The sequence below is a fragment of the Pyrus communis genome, chromosome 5 (genome assembly GCF_963583255.1).
Source record: "Pyrus communis chromosome 5, drPyrComm1.1, whole genome shotgun sequence".
Lineage (NCBI taxonomy): Eukaryota > Viridiplantae > Streptophyta > Magnoliopsida > Rosales > Rosaceae > Pyrus > Pyrus communis.
This window is the reverse complement of record NC_084807.1, coordinates 3,660,623-3,683,733: the sequence shown is the minus strand read 5'-3', so window position 1 is coordinate 3,683,733 and position 23,111 is coordinate 3,660,623. Positions and strand designations below refer to the sequence as shown.

At 36.1% G+C, this 23,111-nt stretch overlaps 2 protein-coding genes across 3 annotated transcripts; both read left to right on the top strand.

The window, feature by feature from the left end:
- The first annotated feature begins 5,811 nt into the window (after window positions 1–5,811).
- LOC137735271 (ethylene-responsive transcription factor WRI1-like) lies at window positions 5,812–10,954 on the top strand. The gene is made up of 7 exons (XM_068474685.1): window positions 5,812–6,238; window positions 6,369–6,451; window positions 6,632–6,640; window positions 7,229–7,317; window positions 7,504–7,628; window positions 7,723–7,799; window positions 10,025–10,954. Exons 1-7 carry the CDS (start codon window positions 6,000–6,002, stop codon window positions 10,744–10,746), a joined length of 1,344 nt encoding a protein of 447 aa, XP_068330786.1. The 5' UTR covers window positions 5,812–5,999; the 3' UTR covers window positions 10,747–10,954.
- Window positions 10,955–14,022: 3,068 nt separating this feature from the next.
- On the top strand, window positions 14,023–22,827 carry LOC137734736 (protein FAR1-RELATED SEQUENCE 3-like). Of its 2 annotated transcripts, none has more exons than XM_068474008.1 (7): window positions 14,023–14,292; window positions 14,775–14,859; window positions 14,969–17,268; window positions 17,432–17,521; window positions 18,383–18,532; window positions 20,476–20,591; window positions 22,383–22,827. In XM_068474008.1, the coding sequence occupies exons 3-6, from the start codon at window positions 15,046–15,048 to the stop codon at window positions 20,584–20,586; spliced, it is 2,574 nt and encodes an 857-aa protein (XP_068330109.1). In that variant the 5' UTR covers window positions 14,023–14,292; window positions 14,775–14,859; window positions 14,969–15,045; the 3' UTR covers window positions 20,587–20,591; window positions 22,383–22,827. The 2 variants fall into 2 exon arrangements, with proteins under 2 accessions (XP_068330109.1, XP_068330110.1); XM_068474009.1 differs by lacking the exon at window positions 22,383–22,827 and adding an exon at window positions 22,177–22,357.
- Window positions 22,828–23,111: the final 284 nt, after the last annotated feature.

Genomic DNA, 23,111 nt, shown 5'->3' with positions numbered 1-23,111 from the left:
AATTTAGGTAATCGGTTTGGACGGTTGATCTGTAAAAGTACCCATGGTCGTGATTTGGGTCAGATAACCCGATAATCTTTTTCATTTTATTTTTGTGAAAACTTGGGAATATTTAGGGGATTTGTAGAACCATCATAATGCCCCTTACCCTAATGTTTTCAACTTCTTTGTTCAAACTCGAAATCATGGGATATATATCTATTTAATTAGTTGAAAATCATAATCAAAAGGTCAATAATATTTTTCAATCCTACAAAATCAACTACAATCCTATTTAGGTCAAACCAACTATAATCTAGTTGTTGATGTCATTTTTGTACCTTAATTAGGGCAAACGTATTTATTACCAAATAACGCTTAGAGCATCTACAAGGAAGTACCAATTGGGTATCAAAGTAAAACTTACTCTGTCACGTAGAAAAACATCCCTCCTATGGAGATAGCAACCCATTTAGCAAAATAAAGTAGTAACTGACCTTGTGTAGGTCAGTTGTTACTTTTTCAAGTTAGGAAATTGGATCTTGTAATAGATTTTATTCGTAAGTATTGTTTAGTAAAGAATTTGGACCCCACAATATAAGATAAAGTTAAAATATTAATATTTTATAGTGAAAGATAAAATTTGAATAGATTGTAGTGATATGTTTTTTTTAACTAACGATATTATTTATACTAAGAGAGTGGGCTAAGCCTCACAATGAGCTAGCAATAATATGGGTCAAATTCATCTTTGATGATAATCGAACTGAACGCCTCTCACTTATAAGTGAAGATAAATATCACTATACCACAATACTAAGCGACTGTAGTGATAAATTTTTAAATAGCATGAAAGTGCCAAATACAAAGAACTCATCGAAAATTTTGCTAACTCTTTTGGAGATACTGTTAAAGAAGGTTGCCGAAAGGGGAAGAGAACTTCTCTGTATCTATACATCCATAGCCCATGGATCAAATAGTCATGGCCTTAAAATTTGGTCCTACAACCAAAAGCAGATAAATCAGTGAAAACTTTTAAAAGCTACAATAGTTTTTGGTCGCATTATCAAAATTTAAAGGTTATAATCATTTGATCCCGGATGTATAGATCCGGAGATGATCTATTTCATGTCCAAAGGGCCAAACCCATGAAAGTAACTAACATATACATACACGGTGGATACTTCAACTTTTAAAAGTCTGAGGATACATACATACATACAAAACGCGGAGAGAGAGAGAGAGAGAGAGAGATATTCTCTTTTGAAAGCTTAGTAGGATGGAAAAAGGGGCTAACCAGCGTTGACAGCAAGTTCGGATTGGTAGCATGGCCGACTGCAAATGCCAAGTGTAAGGTGTTTAATTAACTCTTGAGTTAACATAACCCACCCCCGAACTTTAACCCCTGGTTAACCTAACTTCACTTAAACCCCACAAAACTAACAAATTGGCATGAGGTGGATTAGTTGATAAGGATGAGCATGAAATGGATTTGTGGAGTTAACATAACCGTTGATAAGGATGAGCATGACTATGAACTACATTATACTGGTGGGGTTGGTGTCTGGGATTTTTCAAACCGTCTATCAACCGGTTCATATGCGGATGGCCGAGCCATAACCCATTATTCATCTTTTTTAAATTATAATCGACCCAAACTGACGTATTTCAGTTGGGTTGATCGGTTTGGGCAGTTGATTGGTAAAAGTACTCATCTTGATTGTGGGTCGTGATACGGGTCAAATAACCGATAATCTTTTTCATTTTCATCTTTTTTAACTTCTTTGTTCAAACTCGAAATCATGGGATATAGATTTATTTAATTAGTTGAAAATCATAATCAAAAGGTCAATAATATTTTTCAATCCTACAAAATCAATACAATCCTATTTAGGTCAAACCAACTATAATCTGGTTGTTGATGTAATTTTTGTACCTTAATTAGGGCAAACATATTCATTACCAAATAATGCTTAGAGCATCTACAAGGAAGTACCAACTGGGTGTCAAACTAAAACCTACTCTGTCACGTATAAAAATGCACCTCCTATGGAGATAGCAACCCATTTAGCAAAATAAAGAAGTAGTAAATGACCTTGTATATTTACAAGGTCGGTTGTTACATTTTCAAGTTAGGAAATTGGGTCTTGTAATATATTTTATTTAGAAGTATTGTTTAGTAAAGAATTTGGACGCCACAAGATAAGATAAAGTTAAAATATTAATATTTTATAGTGAAAGATAAAATTTGAATAGATTGTAGTGTTTTTTTTTTTTTTTTTTTAATTAACGATATTATTTACACTAAGGGATTGGAGAGTGGGCTAAGCTTCACAATGGGCTAACAATGATGTGTGTAAAATTCATCTTTAATAAGAATCGAACCGAAGATCTCTTACTTATAAGTAAAGAGAAATACCACTATATCACAATACTAAGTGACTGTAGTGATAAATTTTTAAATAACATAAAAGTGCCAAATGAACAAAGAACTCTTTCATCGAAAAATTTTGCTAACTCTTTTGGAGATACTATTAAAGAGGGTTGCCAAAAGGGGAAGATATCATCTCCAAATGTATACATCTGAAGCCTGTTGATCAAATGATCATGGTCTTAACATTTGAAACTACGACAAAAAACAAAGAAGTAAGTGAAATTTCTTGAAAGCTACAATAATTTTTTAATGTAAGATAAAATTTTAAAAATCATGATTATTTGATCCCGTATGTATGTATCTGGAGATGATCTTCTTCATGCCCAAAGGGCCAAACCTATAAAAGTAACTGACATATATGCACGGCAGATACTTCCAACTTTTAAGTCTAAGGATACATACATACATACACAATGCGCAGAGAGAGCGAGATATGCCCTTTTGAAAGCTTAATAGGATGGAAGGGCCCAACCAGCGTGGAGAGCAAGTTCGGATTGGTAGCATGGCTGAATGCAGATGCCAAATGTCTTGAGTTAACTTAACCCACCATCCATCCTTAACCCCTGGTTAACCTAACTTAACTTAAGCCGTACAAAACCATCAAATTAAACTTAGACATGTATGCAAGATGACTATATTACACTGGTGGGTTCATATGGGGGTGGCCGGGCCACAACACATTATTCATCTTTTTTAAATTATAATCGACTCAAACTGACCCATTTCAGTTGATCGATTTGGGCAATTGATTTGTAAAAGTACCCACCTTGATTGTGGATCATCACTGTCCTGATACGGGTCAGATAACTCAATGATTTTTTTCATTTTATTTTTGTGAAAAATTGGGAATATTTAGGGGATTTGTAGAATGATCATAATGCCCCTTCCCTTAATGTTTTCAACTTCTTTGTTCAAATTCAAAATCTTGGGATAGAGATCTGTTTAATTAGTTGAAAATCATAATCAAAAGGTCAATAATATTTTTTCAATCCTACAAAATCAACTACAATCCTATTTAGGTCAAACCAACTATAATATGGTTGTTGATGTGATTTATGTACCTTAATTAGGGCAAACGTATTCATTACCAAATAACGCTTAGGGCAACTACAAGGAAGTACCAATTGGGTATCAAACTAAAACTTACTCTGTCACATAGAAAAACGCCCCCCTATGAAGATAGCAACCCATTTAGCAAAATAAAGAAGTCGTAACTGACCTTGTATATTTACAAGGTCAGTTGTTACTTTTTCAAGTTAGAAAATTGGTTCTTGTAATATACTTTATTCGGAAGTATTGTTTAGTAAGGAATTTGGACCCCACAAGATAAGATCAAGTTACAATATTAATATTTTATAGTGAAAGATAAAATTTGAATACTTTGTAGTGATATTTTTTTTTTTTTGAATTAACGATATTATTTACACTAAGGGGAGGGAGAGTGGGCTAAGCCATAATGGGCTAGCAATAATGTGGGTCAAATTCGTCTTTGATGAGAATCGAACCGAAGACCTTTCACTTATAAGTGAAGATAAATACCACAATACTAAGCGACTGTAGTGATAAATTTTTAAAAGTGAGGAAAGATGCAATGATGTTTGTGGGCCAATTAAATTTAGACATGTATTCAACATAACTATGAACTATATTACACTGGTGGGTTGGTATCCGTCTGTGGGATTTTTCAAACCGTCCATCAACGAGTTCATATGCGGGTGGCCGGGCCACAACCCATTATTCATCTTTTGAAATTATAATTGACCCAAACTCATCCATTTCAGTTGGGGTGATCGGTTTGGACGGTTGATATGTAAAAGTACCCATGGATCGTGATTCAGGTCAGAAAACCCGATAATCTTTTTCATTTTATTTTTGTGAAAAATTGGGAATATTTAGGGGATTTGTAGAATGATCATAATGCCCCTTCCCTTAATGTTTTCAACTTCTTTCTTCAAACTCAAAATCTTGGGATAGATATCTGTTTAATTAGTTGAAAATCATAATCAAAAGGTCAATAATATTTTTTCAATCCTACAAAATCAACTACAATCCTATTTAGGTCAAACCAACTATAATATGGTTGTTGATGTAATTTTTGTACCTTAATTAGGGCAAACGTATTCATTATCAAATAACGCTTAGAGCAACTACAAGGAAGTACCAATTGGGTATCAAACTAAAACTTACTCTGTCACATAGAAAAATGCCCCTCCTATGAAGATAGCAACCCATTTAGCAAAATAAAGTAGTAACTGACCTTGTATATTTACAAGCTCAGTTGTTACTTTTTCAAGTTAGGAAATTGGGTCTTGTAATATATTTTATTCGAAAGTATTGTTTAGCAAGGAATTTGGACCCCACAAGATAAGATCAAGTTACAATATTAATATTTTATAGTGAAAGATAAAATTTGAATAGTTTGTAGTGATAATTTTTTTATTTTTTTGAACTAACGATATTATTTACACTAAGGGGTGGGAGAGTGGGCTAAGCCATAATGGGCTAGCAATAACGTGGGTCAAATTCGTCTTTGATGATAATCGAACTGAATCTCTCTCACTTATAAATGAAGATAAATACTACTATACTACAATACTAAGCGAATGTAGTGATAAATTTTTAAATAGCATAAAAGTGCCAAATGAACAAAGTTCTCTGTCATCGAAAAATTTGCTAACTCTTTTGGAGATACTGTTAAAGAAGGCTGCTGAAAGGGGAAGAGATCTTCTCCGAATCTATACATTCGGAGTCCATTGATCAAATGATCATGACCTTAAAATTTGATCATACGACCAAAAGTAGAGAAGTTAGTGAAAAATTTTAAAAGCTACAATAATTTTTTGCCGTATGATCAAATTTTAAAGGTCAAAATTATTTGATCCCGAATGTATAGATCGGTAGATGATCTCTTTCCTACCCAAGGGGCCAAATCCATAAAAGTAACTAACATACAAACACGGTAGATACTTCAACTTTTAAAAGTCCGAGGATACATACATACATACACAACGCACAGACGGGAGAGAGAGAGAGAGAGAGAGAGAGAGAGAGAGAGAGAGAGAGAGAGAGAGAGAGAGAGAGAGAGAGAGAGAGAGAGAGAGAGAGAGAGAGAGATTCTCCTTTGAAAGCTTAATGGGAAGGAAGAAGGGGCCAGCCAGCGTTGAGAGGAGTTCGGATTGGCAGCATGGCTGACGGCAGATGCCAAGTGTAGGGTGTTTAATTAACTCTTGAGTTAACTTAACCCACCCCCATCTTTAACCCCTGGTTAACCTAACTTCACTTAAGCCCCACAAAGCCATCAAATTACTAATTCGTCCTCCTACTTCTTTACTTCCACAGTATCTCCTCCCTCCCCCTCCCTTTTTTGGTAAACCACTTTTGGGCTTTGGCTACCAAAATGTCACTTCTTCTCATGCTTCTCGAAGCACTCCTCCTCCTCATCCCTCCAACATTCTCACCATAAAACCCCTCCCATGCTTTTATTTATACCATCACCCCCAATCCCAACACTTCTTTCTTCATAAGTCCTTCAACATTCCTCATAAATACTCCTCCTTTCTTTTCTTCAAGTCCACAGAATCTCCAGATGAAGCGGTCCTCCAGTTTCTCCTGCTCTTCTTCTTCTTCGTCCTGCGCCGGGCCGGAGATTCCGAACCACTGCGTCCAGGCGGAGATTCAGAAACCGAAACCGAAACCGAAACCGAAACGCGTTCGGAAGAAGAGAAAAACCTCAGGAGCAGCAGCGGAAGAGAAATGCCAGAATGCCAACGCCCCGAATTCAGGAACGGCAGGCGGAAGAAGCTCCGTTTACAGAGGGGTCACCAGGTAAACCCATCTTTTTTAATTAATTAATTGATTAATTAATTTTCCAATTTCTGCGCTGAAATTGCATGCCGAATTCTCAATTTGCATGTAGGAAATTATATTACATTTTTATAATTTTGGTTCGGTGCAGGCACAGATGGACCGGGCGGTTTGAAGCTCATCTGTGGGACAAGAGTTCATGGAACAACGTCCAGAATAAGAAAGGACGGCAAGGTAGTAATTTTAATTTCTAAATCCGGATTGGATCAAATTTTCTTGGTGTTTTTTTTTTCAATTAATATAAAAAAATTTATTTTTAATTTATTTTTCTTCTGTTTCTGACTATGTTTTTATTCCTGTAAATCTCTGTCAATGCAACGTTCATCTGCACCACTTTTGCCGCTGCTTATTTAGTTTATTTGGGTAAGTCAGACTCTTTCTTACTTACTCACTTGCTCTTCTGTTACATTATTTTCCAATCTTAATTTTTTATTTATTTTTACGTACCCTTTATCTTTCTATTTTTAATTTTAATTTTTTCTTATTTAAGAAATCCAAAATGATTTCTGCATAACTCTTCGATCACTGAAATTTAAAATAGATTAAAAGTGGTTTTTGAGATTGTTCATCATCAATTGTTTTGGTGCTTTTGTGAGATATCTCTATTAAATTGAAGGGGTTTTTGCCAAATCAACATCTCCCCTTAAATTGGTAGTTTCTTCAATTAACAGAGATTTTTCACAGAAAAATCAAAATAATTGATGGTAGACAATCTCATTGACTATTTCTATTTATTTTAGTTAAAAAAAAAAAAAAAAAAATTAAGATTCTCTCTTAAGTAATCCTTAATTATTGGCCATGGTGGCTGCCGGTGTGGTCATTAATAAAATTTGTTAAACTTCCTCTGCCTTTGACGTATCCACTATTTTTATGTATTATTTGTTAATATATATATATATATAAACATTTAAATTTATAAATTTATTAATGTAATTGGTGTTTTGCATACAGGGGCCTATGATAGTGAAGAGGCTGCTGCTCATACCTATGATCTAGCTGCCCTTAAATATTGGGGTCCTGGTACTGTACTCAACTTCCCGGTACATTTATTCTCCCACCCTCCCTTTATTTTCCAAATAACGCAACTCTTCTTTTACATTAAACTGTAACACACATGATTCATCTATGATGTGAAGGTTTAAAGTTAAAAATTGTATTCATTACTACATAATAACGTCTACTAATCTTACTGCTAATTAATGATTGAATGTGAATTTATGTTGCAGCTGGAAACATACACAAAGGAAATTGAAGAAATGCAGAAGGCCACCAGGGAAGAATACCTAGCATCATTGCGCCGGAGGAGCAGTGGATTTTCGAGAGGAGTTTCAAAGTACCGTGGGGTGGCGAGGTAAGTAAATTCGCACTTGCACGCCGAAAATTGGCCAGAATGTAGTTCGAGATCACGCTCTTAGTTGTTGAAATCAATGTTTAATTTCTCACAGGCATCATCACAATGGGAGATGGGAGGCGAGAATCGGAAGAGTTTCCGGAAACAAGTACTTATACCTCGGAACATATGGTATATACTTAGAACCCCATCTTTTTTCTTTTATTATGTTTTCTGCACTTTTAGATGCAGTTTCCAAATTGCTTCATTTTTCATTCACTTTGCATGCCTTCACATTTTGTTTGTCACAGGCATAAATATCCGGCCTTTTGTGCAATTTTCAGAAAACAAAATATTCAGACCATTCAGTCGGTCCAGCTTAATTTTAATTTGGATCTTTCTGAAAAACTAGATGCTGCCAACTGCTGTACTGACTCTGTGTGTGAGTGTGTGTGTCTATATATACAACATATATATATATATATATATATAGATGCCAATTTCACAAGCTTTTGGCTCAGTCAATTTTCACAGACGTGATACGTGGCTTTAGGTTTTCATTCCGGTCCAAAACTTAAAATATACATGTCAAATTCAACCTGTGTTTCTTTTCTGTTCAAATAATACTAATAATAAATTATTTTCTGTACTAATAATACTAAAAATAATAATTAATTAAACAAAATAGTTACTTTTCTGTAACTAAAAAAATCAAAGTTCGAGTTGTCCAAACAGCTTATGTGATAGACGCTCGCAAAGCTGAGAACCTAAACTTGGTTCTCCCATCCTTTATACCTTCTAATTTTTGGGTTTTATTAGTAGTTTGGAAAATAAAATTAACCTTAAAAATGCAGTTTGGTAATAAATGTTAATTAACTAGTAACTTTAGATTGTCACTCAGTATTATGATCTGGTGGTATTCTTATTCACTTGGAAGTGAGAAGGTCTTAGGTTTGAATCTCATGGATGTAGAATTCGATACCAAATTAGGTTGTTTATTATATAACTTAACCGAACTTCCTCTCACTTTAATGTAAAAAATATCAATTTACCAAAAATAAACTAGTAACTTTGGATTGAATTACAAAACTTTATAGGTTGCCAGAAAAAAAAAAATGGTAGGTAGTCCTAGGAAAGCCCCACAAGTAAATTCCACAGGTGAGACGGGCCCACCAAATTTGCTACAAAATTGTTTTAGCCGGATTTGGTAGATCTGCCCCTAAATAGTAGTACTTTGTTTGTGGGGTTTTGGGTTTAGCACGGCACCGATCTGGTACACCCGGAACAGCAGTAGCAGGCGACACGCAAGCATTTGACTAGATCTGCGTTTCAGCGGCAAAAGGAGTGTGATACCAGAGTTTTAGTGCCAGCAGTGGGGGCACGTGACTTCCTTTTGAAAAATAAATAAATTAATTAATTAAAAGTCGCCTGTATTTTTCTTTTCTTCAGAAGACAGGATCAGATTTTCAAGACTTTTATTTATTTATTGTTATTTTCTTTTCATTTTTTTACTTTTGGTTTTGATCCAAAAAACCTTTTAAAAAGCGACAGGCACGGGTGGTCACGTGTCTTATTGCTCCCCTTCTGGCTCTCTCTGGGTGTGCCAAGTCTTCCTGGACCTGGGTTTTGCTTTCCTGCCAGATCCTAACCGTCCAAATCTTGTCTGTGTTGAGCGTCTGCTTCCCATTTGTCCCATCTTTATTTCTTAGAGAAAAAGAAGACTAGAAACCTTGTGTCCATTCTCATTCGCGTGTGGACGATTTTCAACCGTTGATGGATACATCCCTCGTTGTGTGGTTAAAATCTGTTAACGGCTGGGAGTTGCGCACGCGCACAAGAGGGAAAAATAAAAAAGGGTTTGAAATCCAAGATAAAATATATTTTAAAGCATGAATTATGTAGTGTCGGGGAACATAGATCCATTGCTTCAGGTTCGGTGTATCTTATTTTCTCTGTATTTTTCATTTTTGTTTTCCACTTTTTATGTTTGTTGTTTGAATTGAGACCCCAAAGGAAAATTAACAAAAATAAATAAATAAATAAAAAGGAGAAGGAATTTGAGAAACTTAGATGTGAAAGTGTACTAGTTGTCTTCACCTAATTCCTACCCTCTTTTTTGCTTTTTAATGCATCAAAAATTAGGTATTGTGGGGCATATAAATTCTCAATGATTAACTGCATGTTGCAATTGTACGGATGAGTCTTCACTTATATGTAATTTTTACTAAAATATTGTCGTTAGAAAATTATAACGCTACTTACGCACTATAGACTGCATCACTGATAGAGATGGGTATGTTTCACAAATATATGGAATTACGTATCTCGCCTCTATTTGGGTTGTGGTCTACAATGTAGTTCACGGATGTAGTTTTATTAGTCGTTTAATGATCGTTAACTGTTTGCTTTTTTTGAAGATACACAAGAGGAGGCAGCAGCTGCATATGATAAGGCGGCGATAGAGTACAGAGGAACAAATGCAGTGACCAATTTTGATATCAGCAACTACATTGACAGAGTCAAGAAGAAAATCCATCCTCTGGATCATCAAGAATCAGAGGGTCAACCGCCTTCCACATGCTCGAACATTGGACCACCCCAAGAAGAAGAAGAAGAAGAAGAAGTCGACCGCAAAGTGCACCCATTACTACCACAACAGCAGCAGCAGCAACACGAACAAGAACAACGCAAAGTGCACCAATTGCAACCGCAACAGCAGCAGCAAGAACAAAAACAAGAGCTAAAACAAGAACGAATGATCTCGCCGCAACTTCATTACCCTCATCTGCTGCATTGCATCGGAAGCAATACAATGGAGCAAGTAATGGATCCTGAGCATGCAAAGGAGCACCAGTTTAGTTGGAACTTTTTGGACACCGGAATGATGACTCAGCAGCTTCCAGTTCCCGAAGACATCCACCTTGACAAGTCGTTGGAGTTACCTGACTTGTTCGAGGACTTGGGGTTCGAAGAGAATTTTGACTTGATATTTGGTGCAGCTGGGGATGGCAGCTTGGGTGGCTTGATGGAATCTGCTGGGAGCGGGGCGGATCAGGTGGGTGTCCAAAGAAACTTGGAGGACAATGGGTCATCTTTTTCTCTATCATCAACAACTACCTCTCTTTCTTTTATAACTTAATTGTGTTTGAAGTTTGAAGGGTGTTGGTCAATGTGGGAGGGTTGGGGGATTGTTGGGGTTGGTCTCGGTTTGTTGTGATTCCATGTGGGTGGGTCGACAGGGAAGATTGTGGACCAACAGAAATTATAAAACAAGAGAATGGCTTTGGCTTTTTTGTATCTTTGGTTTTGGGAGAAAGAAAGAAATTTTCTTTATTGTATACAAGTAGAGTATGGCGAAGGGAAAAAAAAGTGGGAATCTTGATAAAGATTTTCTCTATTTTTAAACCTAAAAAATTAGATTCGTATGTTTGGGTGTGGAATTTCTGGGTGCAGAATTTCCGAGTAACGAGATTGAAAGTCAAAATATAAAGAAAATGCTCACAAAATGTTGGGTATGGGTAATTAAGAAATGCACTTTTGAGCGTTTCAAGGGCATGGAGGAGAAGAGACAGATTACACATTTAAAGGAGGTTGGCTGATCCCTCTGACCTTGTAGTTCTTAAATAATGCATTTTCTAATCTCTCTTACCCAACGTTTTGCGATATTTTCCTTTGTTAAATGGTTTAGACTTAAAAAATATGTGTTATTGCCACTTAGTACTACGATATGATGATATTCCTCTTCATTTGGAAGTTAGAGGTTTTAGGTTCGAATCTTGATGACAAATTCGATACCAAATTAGGTTGCCTATTATGTGATTTAGCCGAACTCCCCCTCTTCTTAATGTAAAAATATCGATGTATTAAAAAATAAATATGTGTTATTAAATTTAGAACTTTACAATTTATAATAAGAGTGTCGGCTAAAAAGTTTGACCTGGCCTTGAGAGCTTGCTTGTGGCTCAAGCCCATCAAGCCTAAATGGCAAACAGTTACAAGAGGCTCTCTTCAAGTAGCGAATCGGTGGTTACAGATGGAGGTTCAGTCATTGAATCATTATTTACAGGAAAAACCAGTTCAGTTTGAAAAGACTAAGGATTGGTTTGGTATTGCGGCGTTTTGAAAAAAAACTGATTCTGCTGTGCTACGAGAATAAGTAGTTGTGAAATAAAGCAGCAGCGTGTTTGGTAAACTTCTTTGTAAAAATGCTTTTGAAATAAAAAAACAATATTATAGTGTTTGATAAACTTTTATGTAAAACAGATAGTGAAAAAAAGTTGGTTTTTCAAAGCTGGGTTTTGCAACTTTGTGTTTTTGGTTTTTTTTCATCCAAATCTGTGAAAAAAAGATGAAGCTAAATGTTTACCAAATATAAAAAAGCTCTCAGCTTTTTTTTATAGCCATTTTTTTCAGAATCACCTCAGTACCAAACAAGGGCTAACGAGTATAGCAATGAGCTGCAACATTTGCTTGGAATCGAATCTTCCACAATTTTTCCAACAATCAACATATTAGGAGACAATCTGAAAAGAATCATTCTCAAAAATAAAATTGTGGAAATTGAACCTCCTTTCCTGCACCAAGCGATGCCTTTTGCAATTATTTTGTATGCGTGTTCTACAAGTTGTTTTAAGGCATACATCTAACAAAAAGTACACAAGCGCTAGCTTGTAACTATCCTCTCAGTCCATCTAATTCAAAACCTTCATTTCTAATCTCTCAATGTAATTTTTACAAAAAAAAAAAAAAGAAAAAAAAAAGAAAAAAGAAAAATCTCTGAGTGTAATTAATAACTTTCCACCAAAGTGACTATAACCATCCTATTAGGATTTTGACATAAAATATCCGTACTCTAACGATGTGATTAAGAGTATCAATTTAGAACAAAATTGAATTGCATTCTAATTCTAACTAATAGGTTTCCAATATGTTGTATATTGACTTGAGTAGTCATAAAACGCAATTAGGTGTCACTCATGATTTGTGAAGCCCTCTTAATGACTAGTCATATAATGTGACATGAGAATTAAAAAAAAAGATTTAATTGTATTAGTGTTAATCACCTCACAAATTAGAACCTTATGGATCCCACACCGAGGCTAGTGTATTGGGATAAGTACATTAGAATGATGGAACGAATTAAGTGTGAGATTAATTAGATAGTCTTAATTAATCATATCAACGATTAGTCGTTAACCTACGAGCCTTGAAATTGTTTGCATTTCTAGGGCCCATTAGCTTGTATTTGGACATAAAGACGACTGAAGTGTAAAAGGCCCAAAGAAAGGCCCACCACACTAGCTTCTCCTTCATTTTTGGGTTTTCTTCTCATCTAAAACAAGAAAGGAGAAAACCTCTCCATCTGTGACGCAAAACCGCCCTCGGAGCATGCTTTAAATCCAATGTAGCAATCTCACCTACTTCTTTCGATCATTGGTTTCATATTATGTGGGAGTACCATTAAACTGTAATACTAAGTGACTTGTTTACTTGTTTAATCCCAATTGCAAAAGGGTCTCTTATGGCTCACTAACTAAACCTGAAACTTTATAGACAATGTTATCCAGACACCTGTTTTTACTTCTCACACACCACTCTTAATTTTTGACTGTAAGGATCAAATGAATATAAAAAGAGTATATAAAAAGTACAAATAAGTGTGTGAATAACACTATCTTTTTTTTTTTTATATATTGATACACAATATTATTGGAACAATTGCATTTTTCTTTCTCTTTGCTTCCAAAACCCTAGCTATTCATACCTTTGCACCATATATTCTCATCAAGTTCATCCAACACTTTTGGTTCACCCTCCTAGTGAGGATAAATAAGTCCTCGAGGACTCTCGACTATGAGTGAGACCTAGATGTATATTATTGCTCTCTATTTTGTCAAGAGAGGTCTTAATCTGGAGAATAATTTACATAAAATGAGTTCATCGTCACGTGGCGTCTCGATTCAATAATACATTGTTATGTGGAGAAAAACTTGCACATAATAATGTATTATTAGACAAAAAACAAAAAAAACCATAGTAACGACAAACCCGTTCCATATGAGTTCTTAGTAGTTTGAATTATTTCCTAATTACGATTTTTTTTTTTTAACAAATGGTATTATCTTACACAAAGGGAAAGAGAAAGTGGCTAAGCTTCACAATATGATAACAATAATGTAATTTAAATTCGTATTTAAGGAGAAACGAACCTAATATTTCTAAATTGCAAGTAAAGAGAAATATCATTACATTATAATAAACGACAATTATAAATTTGATATCTAGTTAAAAAATGTTCTGTAGTACTCAGCATCGCTGTTGGCAACACTACACGTGCACCAGACGTACACGTAATAATTACCAAACAGTGAAAATACACAAGAGATAGAGAGTGAAAATGTCAACCCAAAAAAAAAAAATAAAAAAACGAAGGCAGAGAGTGCAGCAGTGACGAGGACGACGGCGACACCCTCTTTTTTTCTGGGTTTTTGGTTTGGGGCTTATATTTTATGCACTCGCACTCTGCTACTCCTTTAACACAAACAATTTGGAGCTCTACGCTCTTATACTCTTGCAGGTGCTTTAGCCCCAATTTGACAAACCCTAATTTTCAACACTCTCTGGAAATTCAAGCGGCAATGCCACTTCAATTCCCAGTCCCAAAATTGAGGCTCGAAGAAACCAGGTGAAACTCTGGTTTTATTTATTTAATTATTCTTCAATTTTTTCTGTGCTTCGTTTGATCCCATTTTCGGTTCACAGAAATATCCAATTGAACAGGTTTTTGGTTTTGTTTTTGAAATGATATCTGAACTGAATGTTACTTTACTTACTGTTTTGTTTGAATTAGAGAGGTAATGAATTACTATGAATGATTTGTGTTTTTTGCTGTTAAATTTATCTTTTTTTTTTCTTCTGTAAACTCAAGAAATCAGGAATCAATGCAACACCGTGACCCGAGTATTTTCGGTTTTGTTTCAGTTTTAATAGATTTAATTTGAATAACAAAGATTTTTGCACCTCAAAGTGTTCTCGAAATTGTGTTGTGAGCATGTCATGGTAGAAATGGTACATTGGCGAGAATTCTTATTACACACCTAAATTGGATTGGAGTGGGAAAAGTGCAGTAATTTATCAGGATATTCATTAAAGTTTGGTTATTTGCAGCTAGTTTCTGCTCTTCTCATTCCAAGGAGTGTTCCCGGCCAGGATATTTGTGAACAACCACTTAGTCCTTGGCATTTGGATCTCGGTAATCTTTTACCTTTTCATTTGTTTTGATGTTTTTATATAGAATAACTACCTTTTGTTGATATATAATTTTTTGTATAATTAATCAGCTTGTTTTATTGTCCCTTCAGCTGGCATAATTATGAGGATTCTTCATAGTCAGAGCTAAAGGAATGATATATATGTTCATATCATTCAGAAAACTGTAATGGAAACTGAAGTGTTGGTAGATGCTGAGGGAGAAAACATGGAACATCACGTGGCAGAAAGCAATGAACCTGATAAAGGTCAAAAGCAGAATGTGAATGAAAATTTTTCAGGGAGAGAGGTAAATATTCAAGATGATTCTAAGCCACATGTGGGAATGGAATTCGAGTCGGAGGACGCTGCCAAGATTCTGTATGATGCATATGCGAGGAATGTAGGCTTTAGCACCCATGTTGGCCAGTTTACTCGTGCTAAGCCTGATGGACCTATAGTGACATGGGACTTTGCATGTTCGAGAGAGGTATTCAAACGAAAGAATGTAGAAAGCTGCAATGCCATGCTACGTATAGAGAGAAAGGATGCAAACAGTTGGGTTGCAACAAAGTTTGTTGAGGACCACAACCATTCTATGGTAAGTTCTAGTAAGGTCCATTATCTTCGACCCCGTAGACACTTTGCTGGTGCTACGAAGAATACATCTGAGACTTTGGATGCCACTACTGATTCATACTTTTCCATGGATGGTAATCATGTCTCTTATGAACCAAATTGCGGAGGCAGGAGCGTCTCCCCTGTAGAACCAAACCACTCAGCAAGGATCCTTCGGCCTGTTAACTGTATAAGGCCGTGTAGCCGAAAGAGAATACTCGGGCGAGATGCTCAAAATCTTCTAAACTATTTCAAGAAGATGCAAGCTGAAAACCCTGGCTTCTTCTATGCTATACAGCTTGATGATGAAAACCGCATGACCAATGTCTTTTGGGTCGATGCAAGATCTAGGACAGCTTATAACCACTTTGGCGATGCTGTAATTTTTGATACAATGTATCGACCAAATCATTACCAAGTCCCCTTTGCTCCTTTCACTGGTGTAAATCATCATGGTCAGAAGGTCTTGTTTGGTTGTGCATTACTTCTAGATGAGTCCGAGTCTAACTTTACATGGCTGTTTAGGACATGGCTTTCTGCCATGAATGATCGGCCTCCTGTTTCTATAACTACAGACCAAGACAGAGCCATACAAGTAGCAGTTGCTCAGGTTTTTCCAGAAACGCGGCACTGTATATGCAAGTGGCATATTTTAAGGGAAGGCCAAGAAAGATTGGCTCATATATATCTTGCTCATCCTTCCTTCTATGGAGAACTTTATAGTTGCATCAACTTTTCGGAGACAATTGAGGATTTTGAATCATCGTGGGCATCCCTTCTTGATACATACGATCTACTGAGAAATGATTGGCTGCAGGCAGTGTATAATGCTCGAAAGCAATGGGCCCCAGTTTATTTTCATGGAACTTTCTTTGCTGCAATTTCCTCAAACCAAGGTATTAGTTCTTTTTTTGATGGCTATGTGAATCAACAAACGAGTATACCTATGTTTTTTAAGCAGTATGAAAGGGCTCTCGAGCATTCGTTAGAAAAAGAAATAGAGGCAGATATTGATACAATGTGCACTACACCTGTACTGAAAACACCTTCACCAATGGAACAGCAGGCAGCTAACTTGTATACCAAAAAAGTTTTTGCGAAGTTTCAAGAGGAATTGGTTGAAACTTTTGTTTATACTGCAAATAAGATTGAGGGTGATGGGATAGTCAGTAAATACAGGGTTGCAAAATATGAACATGATGATAAGGCGTATATGGTCATATTAAATGTCTCCGAAATAAAAGCAAGCTGCAGCTGTCAAATGTTTGAATATTCGGGCATCCTTTGTAGACATATTTTGACTGTCTTCACAGTAACAAATGTTCTTACCCTTCCATCACATTACATATTGAAGCGATGGACAAGAAATGCTAAATCTTGGGTTGGACTAGATGAACAAAGTTCGGATTTGCAAGGTATTGAGACATTGACTATGCGCTTTAACAATCTATGTCGGGAAGCCATTAAGTTTGCAGAAGAAGGGGCAGTTGGTGTAGAGACTTACAATGCGGCAATGAGTGCTCTACGAGAGGGTGGGAAAAAGATTGCTGTTGTAAAGAAAAACGTTGCCAAAGTCACGCCTCCTAGCTCTCAGGCAAGTGGAAATGCACAGGAAGACAGTTTGAAGACAAGCCAATTGCCACCTGGCGAAATCGCCCCCTCGTTGTGGCCTTGGCAAGAAGCATTGCCACATCGCTTTAATCTTAATGATGGAGGAGTTCCTGCTGCTGATTTGAACCAGCCCAGCATGGCTCCAGTCTCCATTCACCCTGATGGTGGCAGTCTTGATAGCACGGTATGAATCTAGGAGGTTTATTGTTATTTAGTTTGTTTCCATTTATACCTTTTTCTCTGACTATGTGTTTATTTTATACCTGATATCTGGAGAGTCTTAGTTTTGAATATGTTCTCTAAAGATATAGGATTTTGACCCATTCAAATTTTTAAATTTGATGTAGGTGGTCGTTACTTGTTTCAAGTCCATGACATGGATCATAGAAAATAAGAATTCAACATCAGCTGGGAAAGTGGCTGTTATCAACTTGAAGGTATGCATATCCATTTTGTATATGTGAAGAATATTTCTAACTTTGCTTCCTATATGTTGGAGGTTTCTTGAATTTCACTCAAGAAGAGTATAACAATTTTCATTGGCTTATTCATTGAATTGCCGCCTGAAACCGCCATGTGTCACTTTACCTCCTGAAACTGGATTTGTCTCACATTACCCCTTGAAACTGCCAAAATCGAATCATTTCACCCCATTTATGTCCACATTGGCAGAGATTTGACAGTTTTAGAGGTTAAGGGCAGTCTAAAAATTCATACCACGCCAACCACAATAGCTCATCTTTGCCAGCATGGTATGCAATGTCCATAATGCCCTTCATTTATCTGTGAGACAGAATTAACGGAAATGGGGTGAATGGTTCGATTTTGGCAGTTTCAAGGGGCAAAGTGAGACAAATCCAATTTCGGGGGTAAAGTGAGACACTGAGACTAATAGGCAGGTTCATGAGGCAAATCAATATATAAGCCAGTTTCATTCTCATGATACCTTAATCATTAGAAGTGCTCAACTAAGGGATTTAAGTTGAGGAACAATGCACTAAAGGGCTAGATTCAGTGAATTATTTATTTCAAAAGTTGTGTCAAATTTAACCATTGAATGCATTGCCCCTCATCATAAGTCATTTTAGGTGGTAAACTTTTTCCTTAACAAAATGCTACTTTAGTTCAGAAGTGATTTATCATCTTTTGAAAACCATTTAAATATTTGTGCTATTTCTGTTCAATCCATTTAATTATTCTTCTCGCTGTATTTTCAAATAACTTATGCATGCTGAATTTGGCTCCACTATAGTAGCCTTCTTGGCTTGCTGTTCTAATTTCTTTTACTCCACCTGTAGCTACAAGATTATGGAAAGAATCCTGCAGGGGAGAAAGAGGTGCAGTTTAGGCTAACAAGGGTTACGCTAGAGCCTATGTTAAAATCGATGGCCTATATCAGTCAGCAGCTCTCTGCTCCAGCCAACAGAGTTGCTGTCATCAATTTGAAGGTATGAAAACTCAAAAATTTCAACCTATCTCCCATCAATTTTTCTAAGGAAGTTCAGTATGTTGAGATCTTATAACAGTTTTTTCTTTGTGTTAAAGTAATCACAATTTAATTTCTAGGCCTTCACCCTAGTTTTACAATTGAATTGGCATCAGTTAGACTTGTGACACATAGTTGTTGAATGTGCGATGGCTCTGATATCCAGGATTGGCATCACATCCTGCAAAAAATTGTGGGTTTAGTTCAACAAAGTTAAGTTACAGGAATTGTGCTGTAGCTTGGAGGTAAGATTTTGGGCTTCCAGAATAAGGATTTCCTGTCGGCAAAATTTTAGGGAAAGACAGACTTTTGGTTGTAAAAAGATATGCCTAAAGGGTCAAGGTAGGAAATGCTAAGCTCAGGGAGCTTTTTGGGGCTGTGAACAGTATCTTGAAAATATTGTTTCCTATTTCTTTTGTCTTTCTGCAAGCCGATTAATGTTGGGTAGTTTTGGGGTTTTAGAATAGGATTTGTATGGGTTGATGCAGCTTCTTTGAGTCACATTAAACTCTGTTTCCATGAGGGGCAGGGAGCAGATTTTCCCTTAGAGCATTTGTTATCTGGAAAGAAACTCGTCAAAATATTTGTGACATTATGGATACTTCGAGGACTAGAGGGAGAATTTGGCTCATAGATGGTAGGGAGGTGGTTGGAACTGTGGGGTTTTCTGTCCCTGTATTTTTCAGTTGGGATTAGAATCTTTGTTTTCGTTTGTTTTGCTAATTTGACATCCAGCTTAATGCATATTTTTCAGTTTGGTAAATGATAAAAATTTAGGTGAACAGAAATAGAGTTTAAGTATAAGAGCTTGGTTGGAGTAAACAATAACTAACCAATTGGAAGTTACACTAAACAAATTGGGTACAATTATTATACTGTCTTTTGTTTTTTAATGTATCGTCAAGTTCTTTTTCCTTAGAAATTGTGAAGTTTGTTCTCGTAGAAGTTTATTGGAATTAATTTGACGAATACGAGATTGTTTGGTAAAAAGTTAAGGGCATGTTTGATAATTATTTTGTATTTAGTTTTCAATTTTCGTGCTAGAGATGGAGGGAGAAATGAAGGAGATTATATGAAGCAAAAACTTGAAATACAACTTAAAATTGTTTTCAGTTTTTGGTTTTTAGTTTTCATTTTGTGTCATTCCATACAGATTTTTTTTCACTTATCTTTTACCATCCTTCCTTCACCCTTTTTTCGTTCGTCCTTTCACTCACATACTTGTCCTCTATCTATAGCACAAAATGGAAAATAAAAACTAAAAACTAAAAACTAAATGGTTATGAAATGAGCTCAATTGATTTATCACTGATCATGTGACATTTTGTGGAAATATATCATCGTGGTTTCTAAATGTGTTAACATCCGAGACACATTAAACAAAAAAGAATAACCAGTTAAGTAGTTTTCCCAAGCGTTTGCTTTGTATTTCTGATACCATGAATGGATGTCATAGAACCAAAAAACCTAAATCTGACATTCAGTTTATACACAAATCCGTATCTAGTCACAACTACCAAGTATAAACTGAAACCAAGTTCATCACTTCATCATTCAACAAACAACAAACAGAGAGGTGCAAGCTTGCCAGAGCTGGCTGGAAGCGGCCAGAGGAGATAGCGGTCATTGGGATTTGATGGTTGAGCTCTAATGAAGCCAAAAGGGTCCTTGTTTTTTGGTCAAAAGCTGATATGTCCTGGATGTTATCTCAGATTTTTTATGGAATTCATAATCCTATTATATTTAGGGTGGGCCTAGCTGGATTGCACATAATCTGGTCTACCAAAAGGGCACTGAGTGGTCAACATATGATATTTTTAAGTAATCCAAATTTATACGAAATTATTCAGTTTTCCGTAAATTTGTCAGCACAAGTGCTCATTGTACATTATTGTGGTTTCTCAGCTTCAAGATACAAAGACAACTTCTGGAGAAATGGAGGTCAAGTTTCAAGTTTCCAGAGATACACTAGGCTCCATGTTGAGATCAATGACTTGCATACGTGAGCAGCTATGACAAATGTAAGCATACTATTTGAAGTACTATTTTGGTTTTATATTATGAAATGATTGAATGACTTATTTTGATGCATTCTAGTTTCCATTTCTTTTGAGGCGTTGTTCTGTCCCTTTCCCTTTCTGCCATATTGTTACAAGTTGATTGGAGAATACTTTTTAATGTCTTTTTCTTACATCCGTACTACCAAAACATCTGGAAAAATTGATATCTAATCCTTGTTTATATCTATATGTATAACCTAAACCTTTCAAATAGGAGAAGCACATAATATAAGTTGTTTAGCTTTCCAACCGAGACCTAAACATTAAAATATTTCTTTTCAACGTTGCCTGGCCTATGCAAATCCACAATGTCAAATAGGTTCTTAGTCTGCCTCGCCCAAAACCTTACAGGAAATACCTTGTGATAATCACATTAGATAAATAGACAGCGCAATACTCTACACAACTTTAAAAAAGTTACCCAGTATTATATTGTCTTTCAGTGTATTTCTACAGCATGGAATTTATCAGTAGGAAGGTTAATTTCCACAGATATTCAGTAAAAAGAATTTACTACCTCCTCCTCAGCACCAGAAGCAGTGGGTTGAAAAGGAAGTTCCTTACCATCAGGGCAATCCACCACTTGAAAACCTTACCAAAATTGAATTAACATTCGACGAAACGTGCTTCATGGAGTTTACTCTCCTTGCACAAAGCATTAATAAAGATAGAGAGTATACGCACTTGGACACACATTTTTCCCATTCATCTCCCGCTAAAGCTGAACATCTTTTCCAGAGCATAAGACAAATCTTGATATGCAGAGTAGATTCTCAAAACCCTAAAGTAACATAAAACCAAACCAAATTCAACAAAATTGGATGAATCTATGAACCTGCGGGCGTATTCCCCTTGCCGAACAATGTAGGGCAGAGTCAACAGCTCTCCTGTTGTGTACACGACTGTACACGGTGCAGTTGCCTTTCCCATTGCCGTTCATGGTGGCCTCCTTGACCCGGTGGTTCTTGTGTGAATGCCTAAAGTTCAAGGATTTCAAAATCAAACTGTCTATAGCTCCCTGGTAACACACAGGGATTTCCAATCCCATCTCTCGTATTTACACTATCTGGGAACTAGGAAGGTGGAGTATTCCGCTATGACATCTAACAGCAGTAGAAACTATTATCTGCTCTCAAGCTTCCTTCGCTCTCTCTGATGCTGAAATTTTCTGAGGTTTGAAGGGTAAAGATTTCTGTTGAAGCTTGAAGTTTAAAAAATAAAAATAAAAAGTAAAATAAAGGATGTGGTCAGCTCTCAGTGTTGAGACCTTGATTGTTGTGGTCACTCGGGGCTTTTGAAATGCAAAGGCTCGTACGAGTTCTGTTCACTTGTCCTCTTTGAGTGGTCAACTGGAAGGGCTGGACCGGCAGAGAAAAACAGTATCTGAAAATCCAACTTCCTAACAACAATCTGAGAATCAAGGATGATTGGTCTTACAAGCTACCTAGGGTTAGCCTGGAGTATTCTTGTTTGCTAGGTTTGTTAAATAGGAGCCTCTATGAGCGCTCACCTCACTACGAGTCTGACTGTCTTCATGATGCTGCAGCTGCTCAAGGTTTTCGTACCGTCCAGACCATCTTGATATCTTCAAAACCACACTAGGATACTTTAGCAATTTAGCATTTACATATCATTTCCTACTTATTGTATTTATTCGGTATGATGAAGTAATTTTTGGTAGAAATGGATTTGTTCGATTTTGGTACAAGTGTTATAATTGGTGACTGTATCATGAATCTGTGTTGAAAACAGAGAGCTGCATTCTGATGTGATAGTCTATAAACAAGAGTTATTTCATCTGCTTTGAAGATGCCTTTGCCAAGCTTCCGAAGCCAATAACCGTATCGAAGTTATCATTGTAAGAAGGGCGGCACTAGAGATAGACAAGTGAGGATGTATTGCCCCATAACCAACGGATCCGTGTTGATTGAGTGTTGGATGAAGAAATTTGGTTTAGTTATTGTTAGTTGGAGTCTTGTTTAGTTTTAGGTAGGAGGTATATAAATTGTTTCCATGTAACCATGTTTTCGTTATATTTATATGTACATTGTTAGTTGTGACTGTCCAGATGCAATTGAGCCTCGAATGTTTTCGTTATATTTATATGCACATTGTTAGTTGTGAATGTCCAGATGCAATTGATCCAATTGATCCTCGAATGTTTTCGTTATATTTATATGCACATTGTTAGCTGTGACTGCCCAGGTGCAATTGAGCCTCGGCGTGTATTTTGTATCTCAAGTTTCGGACGGGTGCTTCAGTTTTGTAAGTGTAACTTAGAGAATTGGTCTCCGGACTTTAACCTTAGTTTAGATTTTGTCTCTAAACTAAAAATTCGTTAATTTGGATTCGTGAATTTTATTTAGAGTAAAACATGAAGCATCGGTTTGATTTTTTTGTCCAAATCTTTTATTTTTTTTATATTTTTTTATTAAGAAAATTCTCCACATTTTGTGAAATTTAACGACTTAATTAACGATT